Source organism: Anguilla rostrata, chromosome 15 (assembly GCF_018555375.3).
Source record: "Anguilla rostrata isolate EN2019 chromosome 15, ASM1855537v3, whole genome shotgun sequence".
In the NCBI taxonomy this organism is placed as follows: domain Eukaryota; kingdom Metazoa; phylum Chordata; class Actinopteri; order Anguilliformes; family Anguillidae; genus Anguilla; species Anguilla rostrata.
The window spans coordinates 10703729-10723611 of NC_057947.1; the positions used below are offsets into that span (position 1 = coordinate 10703729).

A 19883-nucleotide genomic window follows, 5' to 3' on the forward strand; every position below is an offset into this window, starting at 1 on the left:
TGGGCTGTCTGTGCCTCTGCTGCGATCTTCACCTACATTTTCCTAAAAACTGGACTGCTAGTAGGAGAACTGTTGCAGCTCAAGAGGTCACCATCGAGTAACCAATGACATCATCAGGTTATAGAACACAGGTGTGCTGTATAACGGTGTGAACACGCAAGGCGAGCATGATGGGCCTGCACAACCAATCACAGACTGCTGACAGGACAGACAGGGCAGCGGAAACCTGAGGAAACCTTTAAACTCACTCACGTGGCTACACTGCATCCCTGTTGCTATGGTAACAGTTGCTGCTGAGAGGGTAAAAGAAGTGGAGGGTTAAGCAAACATTTAAAATAACAGGTGTAAAGTCAAAGTCCTTGAATTTTGCAACTGCGAGAAAAGTTCCCGTTCTGACGAAACTACAGGCCAAATTCAGTCAAAGTGCAGGGAAGCCTCGTGGTTTCTGATACACCTATTCTATCATTGCGTAAGGTGTGGAAATAACCGGTTTAGTATAAATGAAAACCTTGTGGGTATATTTTGCTCATCAATAGTTTTTGTTGCAAGTAATACTTCAGCAGAATTTATGCCTGCAGAATGATAGTCTAGATAGATGAATTTGCAAATTATAAATGAAATTGATTAGTAATATTGTAGCATACCCCCAGCAGTTCAAACAAGAACTGCTTTCATTTAGTACATAAATCTTCCTTAGGACATTAGTTAACTATTTTCAGAAAATGCCTTGGATGCAAGATGTGTGTGTGTGTGTGTGTGTGTGTGTGTGTGTGTGTGCTCCCAAGAACATGACATGAAATCCCTCAGCTATCATATTTCCCATCTATCCAGGGTGTTGGAAGCAAACTTTGGCAACTGTTTGACATGTCATTAATAGATCCTGACAAACCGTATTTGTTGGTAGCAGCTGATGTTGGTTGCGTAAGAAGCTGATGATGATGTTTTTAAAAATCTATATTGCTGCAAGATAAATATCCTTTCACTTGTTTGTTTATCACCAGTTTATTTTGAGTTATTTGTTTCTGCTTTATGTTGAAATAATTATTCCAATTTTCTACATAAATTGAAAACATTACATATTGCTTCAAGTTAACAATTAACAATCTTCAGATAAGAAAGTAGATTAATATACAAGTTACTAATACAGAAAAAATATCTGGAATGCATTAATTCAATCTACAATTTTACTACTTGTTTCGTGATGCCAAATTTCCTACACTTACACATTGAAATTAAAGTATTTTTATTAGAAGAAAGTATAAATGTCTATTTGGACTCGCTTACTTTTATTGCTATTTCGGCTCACCCTTATCTGTGCACTGGCGTGACTACCGGAATTGTATAATCACTCACAGGTAGCTTACAGGTACAAAAAATGTTTCAATAAATCTTAAGAGACAGACGACTAAAGAGAGTCAGCTGATCTCTCCCACTCTAAAAAAAAAAAACACACACACCTTCCAATCACTGTAAGGTGATCCTCTGTCCTTCCAGTTTGGATTGTCAGCTGAAGGCAGTCTCTAAAAATACAAAATGTGTTCAAAAGAAATATAATTTAATGGCAGTGTCACAAAGAGTTTCGGTTCCCCATTCTCCTGGAAGAATTCACGCTCTGGCTCTCCCTGTCCATCTAATACTCCCAACACTTTTGTTGTCTAAAAGTATTCCTCCCCTCCACCTTTGCTTCAGCTACACGGTAAAAAAGTTGTATTTTTACACTAAAATGTTTGTAGAAATGTATTTTTTTATATAATGTTTAAATAATGTTTTTTTCAAACACTGTCAAAGTCAGAATCACGACAGTAGTTCATTATTTAACAGCCAACCCATGAAGTAGCAAGATTTATACAGTTTTATAAAGTTATACAGGATTTCTACAGTTGTTTCCCTTCATTAACAGGGTTTTCACTGGCAACACTGCTGCCATTTTATCATGGGAAATTACAAAAATTTGGGAATATTCAGGGGTGTAAACTTTTCATAGGAATTAACAGGAATATACAGGAATTAAAGGGAATATGTGGAAATTAGCAGGAATAAAATGGAAATGGGGGGGGGGTGGTCATTTGCAAAGGCTGCAGTTACCATGTCACGTGCATTTCGAAACATAAACCTTTTACCTTATCATAATTGCAAAACCTACCAACAGAATTCAAAAATGAACTATTTAGTTTTGAGTTAAACTTCAAATAAATGAGTTTACATTTTACATTATATTGTTTCACTGAACAACAAAAAATGTGAATGTTGAATAATGTATTTCCTGTGATGGAAGAATGCACCGTGCATACAGAGGGTTGCTTTTCTATTGAATTCCCATTAAATGGGCTGCTGACAAATATCTGTTCATGAGATGCAAGAGTGTGCTCCACGTGAGATGGAGGAACGCAAAGTTCAGGGTTGTATTTCAACTGAATTTCCCAATATCGAGAATTACCTGCTTATGTGTGCTTCCCCCATAGTTATTCACTATTATAAGCATTTTTCATGGAAATTCGGCAACCACTGAGGTGTCTGAACTATTGTGTCAGTTGAGCCAATCGGTCGATTTCCATTTTTATGCCACAATTTCTTAATGAAAGCACTGGAATTTGAAAAACATAATTAAACAATAAAAAGCGATTTTACTTCGCCAAACACAAGCACTTGTTCTCCAACAGTTACCAGGGGAGGTTGGTGTCCTATCTAGAGACTGAGCAGGATTACTCTGGCAGGTAGAATGAAGCCTGGTGAAATTCTGGAAGATTAATTTCAACATCTCTCTGCAGCCTTGATAAACATCCCGCAGACCGAATAACAGCCGTTAGAAAATCACATTTGTAAACCTAAGGAAATTTTCTGTTTTTACTGTAATATCTCCACCTAGTGTACACACTGTGAAAGAATAAAAGAGGTCACGTGGAAAGTGAAACCACGACCCAGCGTCTCGGGTTGCTAAGCGCTACTGTGCGCAGGAATCTGGATTCAGACAAGCAATGTTCGCAAATCAGTGTCTCACGAAGAGACCAAACGTGCAAATGTGTAAATAAAGCACAATCTAATGCGTTAAAAAACGGATATTGGCTGAACGCCCGAAAAACAGGTAAGATACCGTTATATCAAACATGAAATGCATTTTAAAGAAAGCGCTGCTTTCGTAATTTGTTGTATAATCTCAGTTAGATTTATTGCATTTGCAATTATATTATAATGCAATTATTACATTGTTAGCAAGCTTTGAGAATTTATTTTTATCTAAGCTACATAACTGAAGAAACTATTCCGTATCTGACTATTCCAAGTTTTTTTTCTTTCCATGTTTAACTTTTTCAGGAAGCTGCACAGCATCCATGGCGCGTTCTCTGATTTCCAGCCGCAAACCGAAGTACCGTAATGATGAAGACGAGAAGGACGCTCAGGCTAGTCTGGCGGCGTTGACGGCGCAAAGGAATGCTCACGTTTTCTTTGAGAGGTACGACAGGAGTGAGATCCAGGAATTGCTGAGCCTCACAACTTGTAATTGGTTGCTATGCAGTGACAATTTCAACATACCGGTGGATTTTCCTCCTGGAATTATAAAACAAATGAGGAATTTCGCACAATCAAACGTGCTTATTCTTACCCCCGCCGACCCCCGAGTAACCCTCGATTACAAAGTGGTCCAGCAAATTGTGAGGGAGCTCACTGTTGGGATATACTGCTTCAACCAGCTTCCGTTTATCAGCCTTGAACCCAACTTTGACAAGAGTACGTCCTGTCAGCTGACACCAGCTTATTATGATACAAAAGTCGGACAGATATTGATAAACATAGACTACGTCATGAAAGGCCTGTGGCACGGCGCCGTCATGCCAGCAGATAATCGCGTGCGCTTCTCTGAACTGTGGCGATCCAGCATGGATGTCGATGCTAATGGCGTACCTCAGACTCAAAAGGACGTGTTCTCTGAGTTTCTCACGGCAGGTAAGAAATAATAACACAGTATTATGTAGGTAGGTGAATTTACGCCATGCAGTGTGTGATATACTACAAGATGCAACGTGTGAGTCTAATTGAATTGTGCAATTATCATAAAGGCTGTCTTGCTTAATGCAGTTATGGGTGAGCCTAAGGGATGTGTTAAATTAGCTGAATGTGCCATTATTTTCTCTAGTCATAAATCGGCAGTTTGATCTTGCACTTGGTGACGTCCGTTGTTTCTCCTAGGTTTGGTGGATATTTCCCAGGAGCCATGTTACCATGGCATTTACAACCAGGATGCTGACGCAGACCCAACCTATGAGCCTAACAGTCCCGACGAAGAAAAGCTCTTCTCCCAGTACTCGGAGGACATCGTTATGAAGCTGGCTTCCTGCGTGTCGTCCTGCCAGCAGCACGAGAACCTGTTTGTGTTCGGGAGCTCCTACGGCGTAGCCAGCGCCGTGCGGGTCCCCCGTGACAGGCTGGAGCTGCCCGCCTACCAGAGGCTCCAGCAGCGGCTGGCGCTTCAGGAGAAGCTCGTGAGAGAGTGCCTGGAGAGGAAGGCCGAGACCTGCCAGAGCCTGGCCTACCTCCGGCTCATCGCTTTCCTCGTGCCCTTCCTGGTCGGGCTGAGGAAAAAAATGAAGATACCTGACGTGTCTCTGATGTTTGAGCCGTTTTCAGGTCTGTCAGCAGGTGGCCACAGGTGCTCCCGTTCCTGTCCTCACCTACTGTTCCCTTGACGTAAAATGAGCCTTTTCACACATGAAAATCACAGTTTCACGTGTGAATTTAACATTTTTTGAACTGGACATTTTCACATGATGTGACTGACTTTTTTCACGTGTATAAAAAATTCCACATGTGAAAATATGTCACATTAAGTCACTTGCAATTTCACGTTTTCACGTTTTGTAAAACGTGAACTACAATTTTCACACGTGAATACAAAACATATGACTTTAAATAGCGTAGGTTACCTTTTTCCACTCTCTCGTCTGTTGAGTATGGTTATTTTTTATAGTTCACGTGTCCTTTTCTCATGTTGGGTGTTCACATGTGGTTTTTGAACAGGTTATTTGTTCATAAGGGTTACCTTTGTCGCTTGCTCCGTAGATGAGAAGGTAAAGACCGAACGGGAGTTTCCCCCTCTGCTCCTGGGACCCGAGTTCACCTGTAAACATTTTCCGCACAAGCAGGACGAGTACTTTCACCTGCACGGTGGAATCGAGTTTGATGTTGGGACGCCTCCTCTGGAGGAGGTCTCTGCAGAAATAAAGGTGAGAGTACCACCCTTTCGCTCAAGGGCTCTGAGAATGTGCTTTGGGAAAAGATCAACACTTTGGCACAAGGAAATGTTAATCTAATTGAAGCTTGAAATCAATTTTTCTGAATCAGTGACCCCAATGACTGTTTAGTTGAGTATATATTTTACCAAATGCTTTGCGTGCCCAGCCAAGTAGTTGAATATTTTCGGTCTTCTTTTCTTCTAAAGCGTAAAATGCTTTTTTTAAACACACAGGAAGCCCATGCAGCTCTGCAGAATCTTGCAGCGGATCACTTGATCGACCTGCAGTCCCAGAACGCCGTCTACAGGCAGCATTTCCCAGTGCCTGTTCGGGAGTACGCTGGGAAATGGCAAGTTTTAATGCGTCAAAGTGCCCTTTTGTGTGCATGCAGATCATGCAATATGGAGTCCAGATGTGCCATTTGTGACCTGCATTCTTCTGTTTACTACAGCTACAATGTGATCGCCATAGACCTGGAGGCCTTGTACGCAAAGGCCAACAGGATTCAGTGGTGGGAGGCCATGAGTTCAGTCATCAAAGCTCTCAGGGCAAAGAGGTTGCCATTAACTGACATTCAGTTGCATGAACAATTTAAAAAAATATTTGGATACAAAAATGCCATCAAGTGTAAGGTATGGAAACTTCAAATCAGGAAGCACACTGTTCAGCTTCTCTCTCATCTTTGATCCTTGTTTTTAAATCCTGGTGGTTTGGAACTGATCATATTATGCCAAGTGTGAATTTAAAGGCATACTATGCAGGATGTTTTGCCTTGCTGTGGTCCCTGTGTTTACAATCTAAGAAGTTTCCTCCTTCGTCTTCAACCCCGCCCACTCATTTTCCACCGAGGAAAAGCAATAACTGTAGTTCTTGAACGAGCCCTGTTGGATTTTCTTTCCGCTTTGTTGTATCTAGCTAGCTAGCTACAAACACTCCGCTGAAGTTGTATCCGAAACCACAGGCTCTGTAGCCACACCACTCCCCACACAGAAAAGTGTGGCACGCCTAGAAACGTCCCAAACCAATTTTAGAATAACAAATACTGCTAAAGGTGCACACATTTGGCAAGAATGCGCATGGTTTTTTGCAGTTTGATTTGTTAGTTGGAGTGGCCTGGGTGATGTTTAGCAGTTTAATTCCTTGGCCAGAGTGGCTTTGGGTGATGTGTTGCGGTGCTTTGGGTGATGTGTTGCGGTGCTTTGGGTGATGTGTTGCGGTGCTTTGGGTGATGTGTTGCGGTGCTTTGGGTGATGTGTTGCGGTGCTTTGGGTGATGTGTTGCGGTGCTTTGGGTGATGTGTTGCGGTGCTTTGGGTGATGTGTTGCGGTGCTTTGGGTGATGTGCTGCGGTGCTTTGGGTGATGTGCTGCGGTGCTTTGGGTGATGTGTTGCGGCGCTTTGGGTGATGTGTTGCGGTTCTTCCCTGGTCAGAGTGGCTTGGAGTTTGGCCTGAAGGCCACTGTGGAGCGCGGCCTGTCCGCGGCGTTCCACTCCCTGTGCCGGAAGAACTCCGCCGCTCACCTGTGCTCCGTGGACGAGCTGGGCTACTCGCTCGCGCACCACGCCGCTGTGCGAAACCACGCCCACATCCTCTGTCAGCTGGCTGCTGCTGGGGTCAATGTGGACCAGGCCCACAGCAACAGGTTCACTCGCACAGGTCAGTTACAGTACACACTGTATACACACAGAGCACACACACACACACACACACACACACACACACTTACACACACACACTCACAGCAACAGGTTCACCATCACAGTTACAGTACACTTTGTATACACACACACACACATACTATACACACACACACACAGGTCCTGGAAAAACAATGTGTAGGCTGGAATCTCTTGATCAATTATGATTGTTGAAATTGTAACACAATTTTAACACAATGCAGGTTTTGGCATTTCCTGTCAGTAAAATCATTCTTTCATTTTACACAGATGGTTTCAGGTTCCCATGCTGATTTCACCTGTCAGTTCGTAATTGAAATCAATTTAAAATGGAACCTCTGTCAATTGCCATTATTTGCCATATGCTACATACAGCACAGTAAATGAAAGCATAAGTTAGTCTGACCAAATGAAATTCCTGGGATGTGAATATGGAGAACTAATTGTTTTAGGGTGTACACACAGCCTGTTTTGGCATGTTAAATTGCCTTTAAACAGACGTAAAAAGACTAAATAAGGACAATTTGTGTCAAATCAAAAATTAGCAGCTCGGTATAATACAGATACAAATACAGTTACTAAGGTTCGAACGCAAAGCAACACACACAGTGTGTCCCCAAGACCAGGGTTGAGGAACGCGGGTGTAGATGTTGCCGTTGGATCAGACAGGTCTAATGAAGGCTCTCCGGGGGGGGGGGGGGCATGGCAGGAGTCACCCCGCTGCATCTCGCCGCTCAGTGCGGGTCGCTGGAGGCCCTCAACTGCCTGCTGGCTCTCCAGGCTGACTGCAGGCTGGCGGACCGGAGGGGCTGGATGGCCGTTCACTTCGCGGCCTACTACGGCCAGGTGGCCTGCCTCCGGGCGCTCTGCAGGACCCACCCGGGCCTGAAGGAGACGCACACCGCCGCGGAGTGAGTGGGGCTTCTCACCGTGTGTGTGTGTGTGTGTTTCAGAGTGAGTGGGGCTTCTCACCGTGTGTGTGTGTGTGTGTGTGCTGCAGAGTGAGTGGGGCTTCTCACCGTGTGTGTGTGTGTGTGTGTGTGTGTGTGCTTCAGAGTGAGTGGGGCTTCTTACCGTGTGTGTGTGTGTGTGTGTGTGTGTGTGGCTGCAGAGTGAGTGGGGTTCTCACCGTGTGTGTGTGTGTGTGTGTGTGTGCTGCAGAGTGAGTGGGGCTTCTTACTGTGTGTGTGTGTGTGTGTGTGTGTGTGCTGCAGAGTGAGTGGGGCTTCTTACTGTGTGTGTGTGTGCTGCAGAGTGAGTGGGGCTTCTTACTGTGTGTGTGTGTGTGTGTGTGTGCCTCAGGGTGAGTGGGGCTTCTCACCGTGTGTGTGTGCTGCAGAGTGAGTGGGGCTTCTTATCGTGTGTGTGTGCTGCAGAGTGAGTGGGGCTTCTTATCGTGTGTGTGTTAAGACCGAGCCCGAGAGTCTCTGCCTCTATTACATGAGCTAGCAAGCTGGTCCTCACGATGATGGTTCTCTCTGTAAAACACATTTCCTAATGGCTGCAACACTTTGCCTCATTTTCAACTGTGACCCTTTGTTCTCCTTCCCCAAATCACCTTGGAAAATCATTTTTGTTGATCACGTTGCTGATCCCTTATATGAATTTAAGAACCTCCCCTTTTACCTGTGGCAGGTACCGCACCTCGCCCCTGCTCCTGGCGGTGTCCTCCGGCTCGCTGGAGGCGCTGGACTTCCTGCTCTGCGTGGGGGCGGACTGGAGGGGGAAGGACAGCGAAGGAAACGGTGCCGTCCACCTGGCCGCACTCTACTTCCACACGCGGGTCCTCAAGCACCTCGTCCAGCTGGGCCTGCAAGACCTGCCGGTCTGGGCCCTGCTCGTCGGTACGCCGCTGTGCTACAGGGCCTTTCCCCGCTGTGTTCTCAGGAGGGGGAGGGGCCTATCTCACGTCGCCTTTCACCGCTGTGTTCTCAGGAGGGGGAGGGGCCTATGTCACATCGCCTTTCACCGTTGTGTTCTCAGGAGGGGGAGGGGCCTATCTTACATCGCCCTTCACCAATGTGTTCTCAGGAGGGGGAGGGGCCAGTCTTAAATTTCTCTTCACCTTAGTGTTCTCGGGGGGGAGGGGCCTATCTCACATTGCCCTTCACCACTGTGTTCTCAGGGGGGAATTATGTCATTTCCTGCCTGTTGAGTTCCTGGCACTTTTTGACTGCAGTTAAGAATGTCCATTGAATGATTTCTAGAGTAGAGACGAAATAAAACAAATCGAAGATATAAGGTAACATGTCAGTGAACATGGTTTCTATTCCAGTGGTTTTTAATAATTGAAAATGCAATGTGCTCAAAGTGAAATCGATGTATATTGTATTTGGAAGCATTTCGCTTTTACGTATGGCGGATTTGAAGGTGTATCTATACGCCAGCGTGCGCGCCGTTTCAACATTGTTTTTTCGCTGTGGCGAGCCTCCATAGAAACGCACTGAATTGAAGGTGACCGTAAAAGTGGAGAGTGACTCGCTGGAGTGCTCTTGCTTGCTGACGCCTGCTTTGACAGAGATGCTGGACAGCGAGAAGCAGAAGCGGCGGGAGATGGCGGTCAGGTGCATGGAGGTTCTCTGCGTGACAGTGGAGTCGTTCTGGAAGGACATTATGAACGCCGGTAATTACCGATTTCCCCACGCGTTTGTTTCTGTAGGGGCGTGGGGGGCGGGGCAGTGTCACGGACAAAGAACTGGAGCTTAGCAAGCATTGTTTTCCAAAGTTACTGCTTCAGTAAGCATAGCAGCACACGCCGTGCTATGAACTATAAACTGATAATATAACACTCAGGTATTCACACTGTAAGGGGTGTGAGTCTGGTCTTAATCTTAAGAACCATATTCTGCTGTGCTGAAACCTACACTACACTGAACATTCAATAGAAATGTATGCTCAGTATTTTCACTGATACAGTTTTTGTCTTACAAAGACACTTGTATTATGTCCAAAAATACTTTTTTGACCTTTTTCTGTTGGGTCTTTGGAGGACATGAGCTGTGCTAACTAGTGCTTACTAAGCAAAGAAAGAACAACCTGCCTATGTCTCTCGCTCTGTGTCGTTGTCTCTTTCTGTCCGTCCGGTCGTCCGGTCGTCCTCCCGCCAGGCGGCGTCCCCGCCCTGCTGGGTCTGCTGCGCGGCGAGCAGCGGGTCCTGCAGTGCCCGGCCGCGGCGGTGCTGTGTCACATGACCCAGAGGGCGGAGCCGTGCGAGGAGCTGGTGCGGTGCGGGGCGGTCCCGGTCCTGCTGACCCTCCTGGAGACCCGCGTTCCAGAGCTCCACTCCCGCTGCGCCGTCATCCTGGCCGACCTGGCGACCCGCAGCGAGGCCTACCAGGCCCTCATCGCCCAGCTGGTGAGGCCCAACAAGCTGGGGTACCCAGGAGGGGATGGGGTCAGGTCCTTTGGGCTGTGCTGTAATGTGACCTCCAGGAGAATGTTGAGCACCCAATGGTACATTTCATTCCAGTCAGTGTAAATCAGGGCTGCCCCTGGAGATGTGCTGTTCAGTAGGTCTTATTTAACCAACAAAGGAGTTAGTTCGCAAGAACATTATTTTGCTTAATGCTCAATTATTGTTTCAATACTAATATCGATATATTAAGACTATTTGGTCTCAGCGCATGTCCAGTAAGCTTCCTGATTGCCTGCAATCTGACTTAAAATTGTGGACTTGATCTCCATTGACTTCCATTATCAAATATGTGTATTGTCATTTTCCCCACCATCTTCGCCGCAACATCTTTTTCCATCCTGAGGCTGTGAGCCAATCAGGCGCTAGTGGGCATCAACCACTGGCTCAGGGTTTAAATATGATGATGTCACAATAGCTAACATAATCTAGTGTGCGACAGCCAGTTGTATTTGTCGCAGTGCAAAATCGCAATCCGCCCCGCTGCTAACAGGCGTGTCACAGGTGTGTCGTTGTGCCTGTCTCAGGGCGGGGTCGTCCCCGTGGTTCGGCTCCTGAACTCCGACCTGCAGGACGTGCTGGTGAACGCCGTGAGGTGCGTCCGGGCCCTGTGCGTCCGTAGCCCGGGCAACCAGAGCGCAGTGGCCCAGGCCGGAGCGATACCGCCGCTTGTGGAGTTCCTGACCCTCAAATCAGGTTAGAGGTCAAATCCCGCCCACACCAGGATTACACCATTAAAGTTCTCCCCTTTCACATGACTAGTCCTGTCAGGCCAGCTGAAACAGGCCCATTGTTCTCCTGATGGTTACTGCTTTGGTGCACAGACTGAAGGGCGGTGTTAAATTTCCTGCTGGGCGCTAATTTGGGGCGGGTTTCCGGCCGCTGGCTCTCTCCCTCAGAGGTGCTGCAGGAGGAGGCGTGCTCGGCGCTGGCGGAGCTGGCGCTGGGGCACCGGGGGAACCAGGACGCGGTGTGCGCGGCGGGCGCCGTGGGGCCGCTGGTGCGCATCCTGCGCGGGAGGAGGTTGGCGGCGCAGGTGCGGGCCGCCAGGGCCCTGGAGACCGTCGCCGAGCACAACCCGGCCATCCAGGCCCGCTTCCTGAAGAAGTCCGCCGCCAAGCACCTGCTCCGCCTCCTGAAGGTGCCGCGAACGCTCGCCCAAGCCGCTGCTAAGACGCTAAGGCTCCGCTAAACGCTTTGCAGTCTGAGCTCAAGCAGCGCTCTCGCCGCTAAACTTTACTGTCCCAAATGGAAATGTAACACATTGCAGGAAATTCTAAATCTATTTAAATATATTGTGTAATATATCTAAGAAATGCATACATTAACAAGATTTATTTCAATATATTTTTAAGTATTCGTATACTCTTTTCGCACTCTTTGTGTGCACATTTTAAAATATTACTATATTACTACAATTAAATATATGTAAATATATGTCATAAATATGCCGATTTTGAATATTTAAATATATTTTGACAATATATTTGAAATGTATATGAATATATGATGTAAAATATAAGCAGATCTATTAAACTACATGTAGTTTGCGTATATTTCCATGCATGGCTTTTCTGTACGGGGCACCTCCAGGTGTTCCAGGCGGAGGTGAAGGAGCAGGGTGCGGCTTCTCTCTGGGCGCTGGGGGGCCACGCCCACAAGCAGAAGAGGCTCATGGCCGAGCACATCGGCTACCATTTCATTCTGGAGTTCCTCCTGTCTTCATCCGACAAGATGCAGTACGTGGGTAAGCCAGCACTCTTCAGGAAAAGGCATTCTAACGCAACCTTGTGGATATGGAATGTACTGCAGCCTGGTTACCAGGCTGTAATAAAGTGTATGTGTGTGTGTGTGTGTGTGTGTGAGTTGCAGGTTACCAGGCTGTAATAAAATGTGTGTGTGTGTGTGCGTGTGTGTGTGAGTTGCAGGTTACCAGGCTGTAATAAAATGTGTGTGTGTGTGTGCGTGTGTGTTGCAGGTTGCCAGGCTGTAGCAGTGTGTGAGTGTGTGTGTATTGCAGGTTGCCAGGCTGTAACAGTGTGTGTGTGTGTGTATGTGTGTGTGTGTGTGTGTGTGTATTGCAGGTTGCCAGGCTGTAACAGTGTGTGTGTGTGTGTGTGTATTGCAGGTTGCTAGGCTGTAACAGTGTGTGTGTGTGTGTTGCAGGTTGCCAGGCTGTAACAGTGTGTGTGTGTGTGTGTGTGTTGCAGGTTGCCAGGCTGTAACAGTGTGTGTGTGTGTGTGTGTGTATTGCAGGTTGCCAGTCTGTAACAGTGTGTGTGTGTGTGTGTGTGTATGTGTGTGTGTGTGTGTGTGTGTGTGTGCATTGCAGGTTGCCAGGCTGTAACAGTGTGTGTGTGTGTGTGTATTGCAGGTTGCCAGGCTGTAACAGTGTGTGTGTGTGTGTTGCAGGTTGCCAGGCTGTAACAGTGTGTGTGTGTGTGTGTTGCAGGTTGCCAGGCTGTAACAGTGTGTGTGTGTGTGTTGCAGGTTGCCAGGCTGTAACAGTGTGTGTGTGTATTGCAGGTTGCCAGGCTGTAACAGTGTGTGTGTGTGTGTGTTGCAGGTTGCCAGGCTGTAACAGTGTGTGTGTGTGTGTGTTGCAGGTTGCCAGGCTGTAACAGTGTTGTGTGTGTGTGTGTGTTGCAGGTTGCCAGGCTGTAACAGTGTGTGTGTGTGTGTGTGTGTGAGGTTGGTGTGTGTGTGTGTGTGTGTATTGCAGGTTGCCAGGCTGTAACAGTGTGTGTGTGTGTGTGTTGCAGGTTGCCAGGCTGTAACATGTGTGTGTGTGTGTGTTGCAGGTTGCCAGGCTGTAACAGTGTGTGTGTGTGTGTGTGTTGCAGGTTGCCAGGCTGTAACAGTGTGTGTGTGTGTGTTGCAGGTTGCCAGGCTGTAACAGTGTGTGTATGTGTGTGTGTATTGCAGGTTGCCAGGCTGTAACAGTGTGTGTGTGTATTGCAGGTTGCCAGGCTGTAACAGTGTGTGTGTGTGTGTTGCAGGTTGCCAGGCTGTAACAGTGTGTGTGTGTGTGTGTTGCAGGTTGCCAGGCTGTAACAGTGTGTGTGTGTGTGTTGTAGGTTGCCAGGCTGTAACAGTGTGTGTGTGTGGTTGCAGGTTGCCAGCTGTAACAGTGTGTGTGTGTATTGCAGGTTGCCAGGCTGTAACAGTGTGTGTGTGTGTGTGTTGCAGGTTGCCAGGCTGTAACAGTGTGTGTGTGTGTGTGTTGCAGGTTGCCAGGCGGTGGTAGCTCTCACTCAGGACTGCAGGGCCCATCAGGACGGCCTGTGTGGGGAGAACGGGGTTCCCCCGCTGGTGCGTCTCCTGCGGGGGTCCCGCACCACTCAGCGCACCCTCCTGTGTGTGCTGCAGGCCCTGAGAACCCTCTGCATCGGTGCGTCTGCACCCCAAATACAACCTGGGGCTACACCGTGATTCATAATGCACCGGGATATGGGGGTGCACTGTGATTCATAATGCACCGGGATATGGGGGTGCAGTGTGATTCATAATGCACAGGGATATGGGGGTGCAGTGTGATCCATAATGCAGAGGGATATGGGGGTGCTCTGTGATCCATAATGCACAGGGATATGGGGTGCTTGTGATTCATAATGCAGGATATGGGTGCAGTGTGATCCATAATGCACAGGATTGGGGTGCAGTGTGATCCATAATGCACAGGGATATGGGGTGCTCTGTGATCCATAATGCACAGGGATATGGGGTGCTCTGTGATTCATAATGCACAGGAATGGGGGTGCTCTGTGATCCATAATGCACAGGGATATGGGGTGCAGTGGATCCATAATGCACAGGAATGGGGTGCAGTGTGATCCATAATGCACAGGGATATGGGGGTGCTCTGTGATCCATAATGCACAGGGATATGGGGGTGCAGTGTGATCCATAATGCACAGGGATATGGGGGTGCTCTGTGATTCATAATGCACCGGGATATGGGGGTGCAGTGTGATTCATAATGCACAGGGATATGGGGGTGCAGTGTGATCCATAATGCACAGGGATATGGGGGTGCTCTGTGATCCATAATGCACAGGGATATGGGGGCACTGTGATTCATTATAGACAGTCATAATTTTCTGGAAACATGTCAGGTTGAATCCTATAATTGAAAGTTCTCAAAGTGTAAGAATCACGTTTTTGCTTTCAGGAGTAGCGCACACAAGCAACTCAAACAGTCAGAAGGCCATCTCCGAGGAGAATGCCATGCTCACTCTGATGGAGTTGCTGAAATATCACGAATCTCTGCAGGTCAAGGTAAAATCTTAATTTAATCACCGTAAGAGAATGAACATGAACACTCACATATAGTCTTAGCGTAAGGTGTAGAGTCACTGTGCCCCATGAGGAAATGAGGATTAAAATCTCACATATTTATTTATCTCCCAAAGATTTTGAACATTTTATTTCATCATGCAGATCTGTAGATCTTCATCATAACTGTGTGCCAAAATGTCAAAACTGTGTGAAAACAGCCTTGTGGTTAAATTAAATGATAAAATTCTGTTTGGAGCCTAAGTGTGCAATTCTATTTTTATTTTCTAATGTCTCATCTAATGCCTGACCTTGTTATAAAACTCATACAGGTGATCTTTTGAGACCATGTTAGCTGACCTGTACTGCTAGCTTCAAGTGATCTTTTGAGACCGTGTTAGCTCACGTCTACTGCTGGATGCAGGTGATCTTTTGAGACTGTGTTAGCTGACCGGTACTGCTGGATCCAAATGGTCTTTTCAGTCCCTTTTAGCTGACCTGTACTGCAGGATCCTAGTGATCTTTTGAGACCGTTTTAGCTGACCTGTACTGCAGGATCCAGGTGTTCTTTTGAGACTGTGTTAGCTGACCTGTACTGCTGGATCCACAGGTAGAGGTAGTGCAAACCGTGGCCTGTGTTACTCTGGGCAACCAGGAGCTACTGGCTCTGCTCTCAGACCAGATGAAGTTCATCTACGCTCACGTCCTGGAGCTCCTGCAAGCACAAGACAAGGTATACTGCCCTTTCTCTCTCTCAGCCACTCAAGTACACTACACTGGGACACTGTATTTTTGGTCATTAACCAATAAGTTTGGTGTTTATTGACATGGATATTAATATACCAACCAGATGGTTGACTCCTGTATTTCATGCTCCCTTTTATGAATTGCAGAGAGACCTTGGTCTCTGGTCTTTGGTAACATGAGTTCCCACTGATTCTAACATCCATTAAAACTGTGACTTTGAAAAGATGCATCAGTTTGTAATGTTTCAGTATTAACAGAAGGGTGGCTGATCTTTCAGACTACACTGTCGGGTCAGAGCGTGATAATATCTGTGGTAACTGACTTGCAGACGCAAGAGACGTCTGAGGTCCGAGGCCTCTGTGGTTCTACCATTAGCATTACTGTTAGCATTGCAGTGGATAGAGCCTGGACGCGGCGTCAGGCCCATTCGCTTGTATGTCACTGTGTGCCACTGGACACAGGCTAACACTGTATCACTGGCACACACATATGCACACACAGAGGCTAATGCTAGTTCCTGTGCTTGTGTTGTAGACTGTCTGCCTGGAAGCCGGATACGCTCTGTCTCTGTTTGCGTACAACAACAGAGCACAGCAGGCCCTCATACTGCAGTCTGGAGGCGTCTCCATAGCGACGTATGAGCCCTTCCTGCAGTCGGAGAGCGAGGCGGAGAGAGCTAAGGCTGCATTTCAGGTACCTGTGACCCTGTCCGCCCGAGCTGCTGGTGCTGGGGGGGCGTGCGTGGGGGGCACTGACTGAGCCTGAGTGGGTAACTGCCGTGTTTTTTTTCTATCTTACATACTGAACTCTTTTCTCATTCTTTCGCCTTTCGAAACTGTTGCCCTCGTCATGGATCCCCGTAGCCGGCTTTGCCGGCTGCTCTGTTTAGAAAGGACGGCCTAACCGAGGCAGGGTCCTGGTGGAATGACACGCTTGCCCACCTCCTAATGACTGACCGGGCTGCACTCTGAGGAACCCTTTCCTCCTGCTCGGAGTACCGCTGAGGAACCCTTTCCTCCTGCTCGGAGTACCTCTGAGGAACCCTTTCCTCCTGCTCGGAGTACCACTGAGGAACCCTTTCCTCCTGCTCGGAGTACCTCTGAGGAACCCTTTCCTCCTGCTCAGAGTACCGCACCTGGCTGAGGGACCTTATGAAGAGAAATGCATCTAATTTCCTTTATTTCTCTGAAGTTATGTGGACAGCTGCTATTGCGTTACTGCACTGGTTGTGTAAATTAGACATACTGAGGGGTATTTTGTGAGCCGTTCATCCTTCCATGTGTCCTTTTTCTCAGATTTTGCTTATAACAGCTAAAGTAAATGTAGGTATGTGCACAAGCAGCGCATATTTTCTTTGCCTTGAAAAGGTTTTGAGTGGAGTCGCTTCCATTACTCTGTGAGTCAGGCCTGAGGTGGGCGTGGTCTTTTTTTTTTACAGATCGTCGTACTTGCCAACGTCATCACGGACATGGACCAAGTGGCTCTGTCGGCAAGAGGGGTCACAGTTCTGGTGAAGCTGCTTCAGTCGAGCCACCCCGACACTGTCACACTGACAGGTAATTTAGACCTGGGCGTATACATCACTCTACAGCAATACTTTCCCAGGGCGTTCTCCCAAGGTAGGCCCTTGGTTCTAGTGCCCTTGCATGGTGAGGCTTGCTTGTGTCTGTCCTCGGTGACTGAGGCTGATTTTGTCTATGCTACAGCGCAGCTCCTTGCTAGCCTAGCGCACACGCGGGCAGGTATATCTGATGGCATCATTACCATGGGAGCTGTGGACCACCTGTGCGCGCACCTGTTTTCAGAAGAGGAAGAGGTAATGATGTTTCAGCTGGACCTGTTTTCTTATTAAGGAACAGGTATTACTCTCCCATTTCAAACATACAACATGTTTCAACTCCCCTATTTGACGGTGATTGGTCTGTTTCTCATTTCCCTTCAAGACGATAGCAATACGGAACTGGCACATAAACATGCACGCGCACATACCTGTACAAACAGACACGCACATGTGTACACGCAGACGCGCACAACCGCACACACCACACGCTCACGTGCACACACACATGCATACACACTGACACACACACACACACACACACACACACAGGCACACCTTGTTGTTTTTCCTACCTTTCCTTGTGATAACAATAATAGAGCGCACAACTCGGTGTCCGGCTAGCTCTAAAACAGTCACGTAGCAGTCCCCTGTACAGTCTCCCATAAACATGTGAGGTTTGTGTCATTAATGCTGTGTGCTAGGCTCGAGGGTGACCAGCTGCATTAAAAAGTGGCCATGCTAGCCTTGCTTTAACCCAACTGGTCGTCTGTGATCCTGCATTCCCAGGGGCCAGTATGTTAGCGCTATGAAGAGCTAAAACAGCATAACCTCATTGCTTTGCATTTTTGCATTGGTTTTGCCTGCTCTTCAGATCTGACAGCTCAGCAGATTGCCCTCGACTGGCATCTTTTACAGTATTATTTAATTAATTCGGGCCAATGAATAGCGTTTAGCAGGTTTGTCATTAATTGGGTTTTGGCACTTTCAACCATCGATATTTATCCTTCTGCAGCTGTGGGGCGGAAGTGACATCAGGTAGGGCTTGGAGATTTCCTTCTAGCATAGAAAAGGTTAAAGAAAAATAGCATCACGGAAAAAATGTAGTTCCTCATTTCCGCAGAAATACCGCCACAGAAGCAGATGAATCGAGAAGGTCTTGAGTACGCGTATGGAATCGCGTTCGGTGTCTGCTGGCGGTTTCGGTGCTGCTCACCGGTGATTCTGTACCCCAGGTTCGGGTATCGGCCGCTTGTGCGCTGGGTTACCTCTCCTTCAACCGCAAGGCCCACCGCTTGCTGCTGGTCAAATGTCGGAACGCCCCCGCCACCTACGACCTCTTGACCGAGCATCTCATCGAAGACGCCAAGATATCGAAAGTCTTCACTGCTGACTTCAGACGACAGAAGCTGGTGGGGCTTCCCTCTCTGAGGTGTGTAACGGTTCATATTTCAGAGATTCATACGCGTCTCGTACAAATATTACCACACATAAGTGGCTGACATAACTCCCCCTCCCCCCACCCCCCCACCCCATTAACAGTTTGGAAGTAAATGGCGGCCCACCTGTCCCTCAACACAATCAAGGTAGGTTTTTATTCCTCTTTATTTTCTTAATTGCGTGAGTAGAGCGTTGGTAAAACTGTAGATTCCTGCAGGTTACCGTCACCTCTAAATTGGAAGCCTGACCTGGTAGTAAAAATCTTAACAATAATCCCTTGAGAAAGGTGAGAGCAAAACCTTGAGTGGTAGCCATGATAAAACAAAGATTTTTTTAAAAAAAAGGACTATCAATTTGTGTGCGGTCTCTATTATTTATAATAATATAATGTTATTATATTGTACTTTAATCATAATCCTATTTATTTTCCTCTGGACGACAGTAGCGGGGGGTGAATGTAAGGCTTTGGGGTAGAGTAGTGGCGTGGGCGTGTCCTGCTGCTGAAGCTCAGTTTTTGTGTGCGGTTGCCCTGTCTGAGTGACTCTGCCCCCCCCCGCAGGTGCTCGCTGTGCGACCAGCGTCGGCGTCCGGGTGGCGCCTTTTGAAAAGCGGCGTTTGCGGTCGCAGTCGGCCCCGGCGCGCGGGGCCAGGGGCAGGATCGCCACCGCCAGCCCCGCCGTGCGGCTGAAGGAGCCGTCACCGGGGGCATTACCGTCAGAGAAGGGGCACTACTGACCCCCCCAGAGCAGTTATGGGGGCATTACCATCAGGGAAGGGGCACTACTGACTTCCCCAGAGCAGTTATGGGGGCATTACCATCAGAGAAGGGGCACTACTGACCCCCCCAGAGCAGTTATGGGGGCATTACCATCAGGGAAGGGGCACTACTGACCCCCCCAGAGCAGTTATGGGGGCATTACCATCAGGGAAGGGGCACTACTGACCCCCCCAGAGCAGTTATGGGGGCATTACCATCAGGGAAGGGGCACTACTGACCCCCCCAGAGCAGTTATGGGGGCATTACCATCAGAGAAGGGGCACTACTGACCCCCCCAGAGCAGTTATGGGGGCATTACCGTCAGGGAAAGGGCACTACTGACCCCCCCAGAGCAGTTATGGGGGCATTACCATCAGGGAAGGGGCACTACTGACCCCCCCAGAGCAGTTATGGGGGCATTACCATCAGGGAAGGGGCACTACTGACCCCCCCAGAGCAGTTATGGGGGCATTACCATCAGGGAAGGGGCACTACTGACCCCCCCAGAGCAGTTATGGGGGCATTACCGTCAGAGAAGGCACTACTGACCCCCCCAGAGCAGTTATGGGGGCATTACCATCAGGGAAAGGGCACTACTGACCCCCCCAGAGCAGTTATGGGGGCATTGCCATCAGACAAGGGGCACTACTGTTCCCCCCAGAGCAGTTATGGGGGCATTACCATCAGGGAAGGGGCACTACTGACCCCCCCCAGAGCAGTTATGGGGGCATTACCATCAGGGAAGGGGCACTACTGACCCCCCCAGAGCAGTTATGGGGGCATTACCGTC

At 47.9% G+C, this 19883-nt stretch overlaps 1 protein-coding gene across 1 annotated transcript; it reads left to right on the top strand.

Moving 5' to 3' along the window:
• The first annotated feature begins 2772 nt into the window (after positions 1 to 2772).
• Positions 2773 to 19552, top strand: ankar (ankyrin and armadillo repeat containing). Its single transcript, XM_064311118.1, has 23 exons — positions 2773 to 3082; positions 3313 to 3942; positions 4186 to 4623; positions 5056 to 5219; positions 5462 to 5577; positions 5680 to 5860; positions 6659 to 6884; positions 7614 to 7815; positions 8540 to 8748; positions 9423 to 9527; positions 10012 to 10259; positions 10844 to 11012; positions 11216 to 11457; positions 11910 to 12063; positions 13546 to 13707; positions 14488 to 14594; positions 15202 to 15324; positions 15873 to 16031; positions 16777 to 16894; positions 17045 to 17154; positions 18132 to 18328; positions 18439 to 18482; positions 18896 to 19552. The coding sequence occupies exons 2-23, from the start codon at positions 3330 to 3332 to the stop codon at positions 19069 to 19071; spliced, it is 4263 nt and encodes a 1420-aa protein (XP_064167188.1). The 5' UTR covers positions 2773 to 3082; positions 3313 to 3329; the 3' UTR covers positions 19072 to 19552.
• The last annotated feature ends 331 nt before the right edge of the window (positions 19553 to 19883 follow it).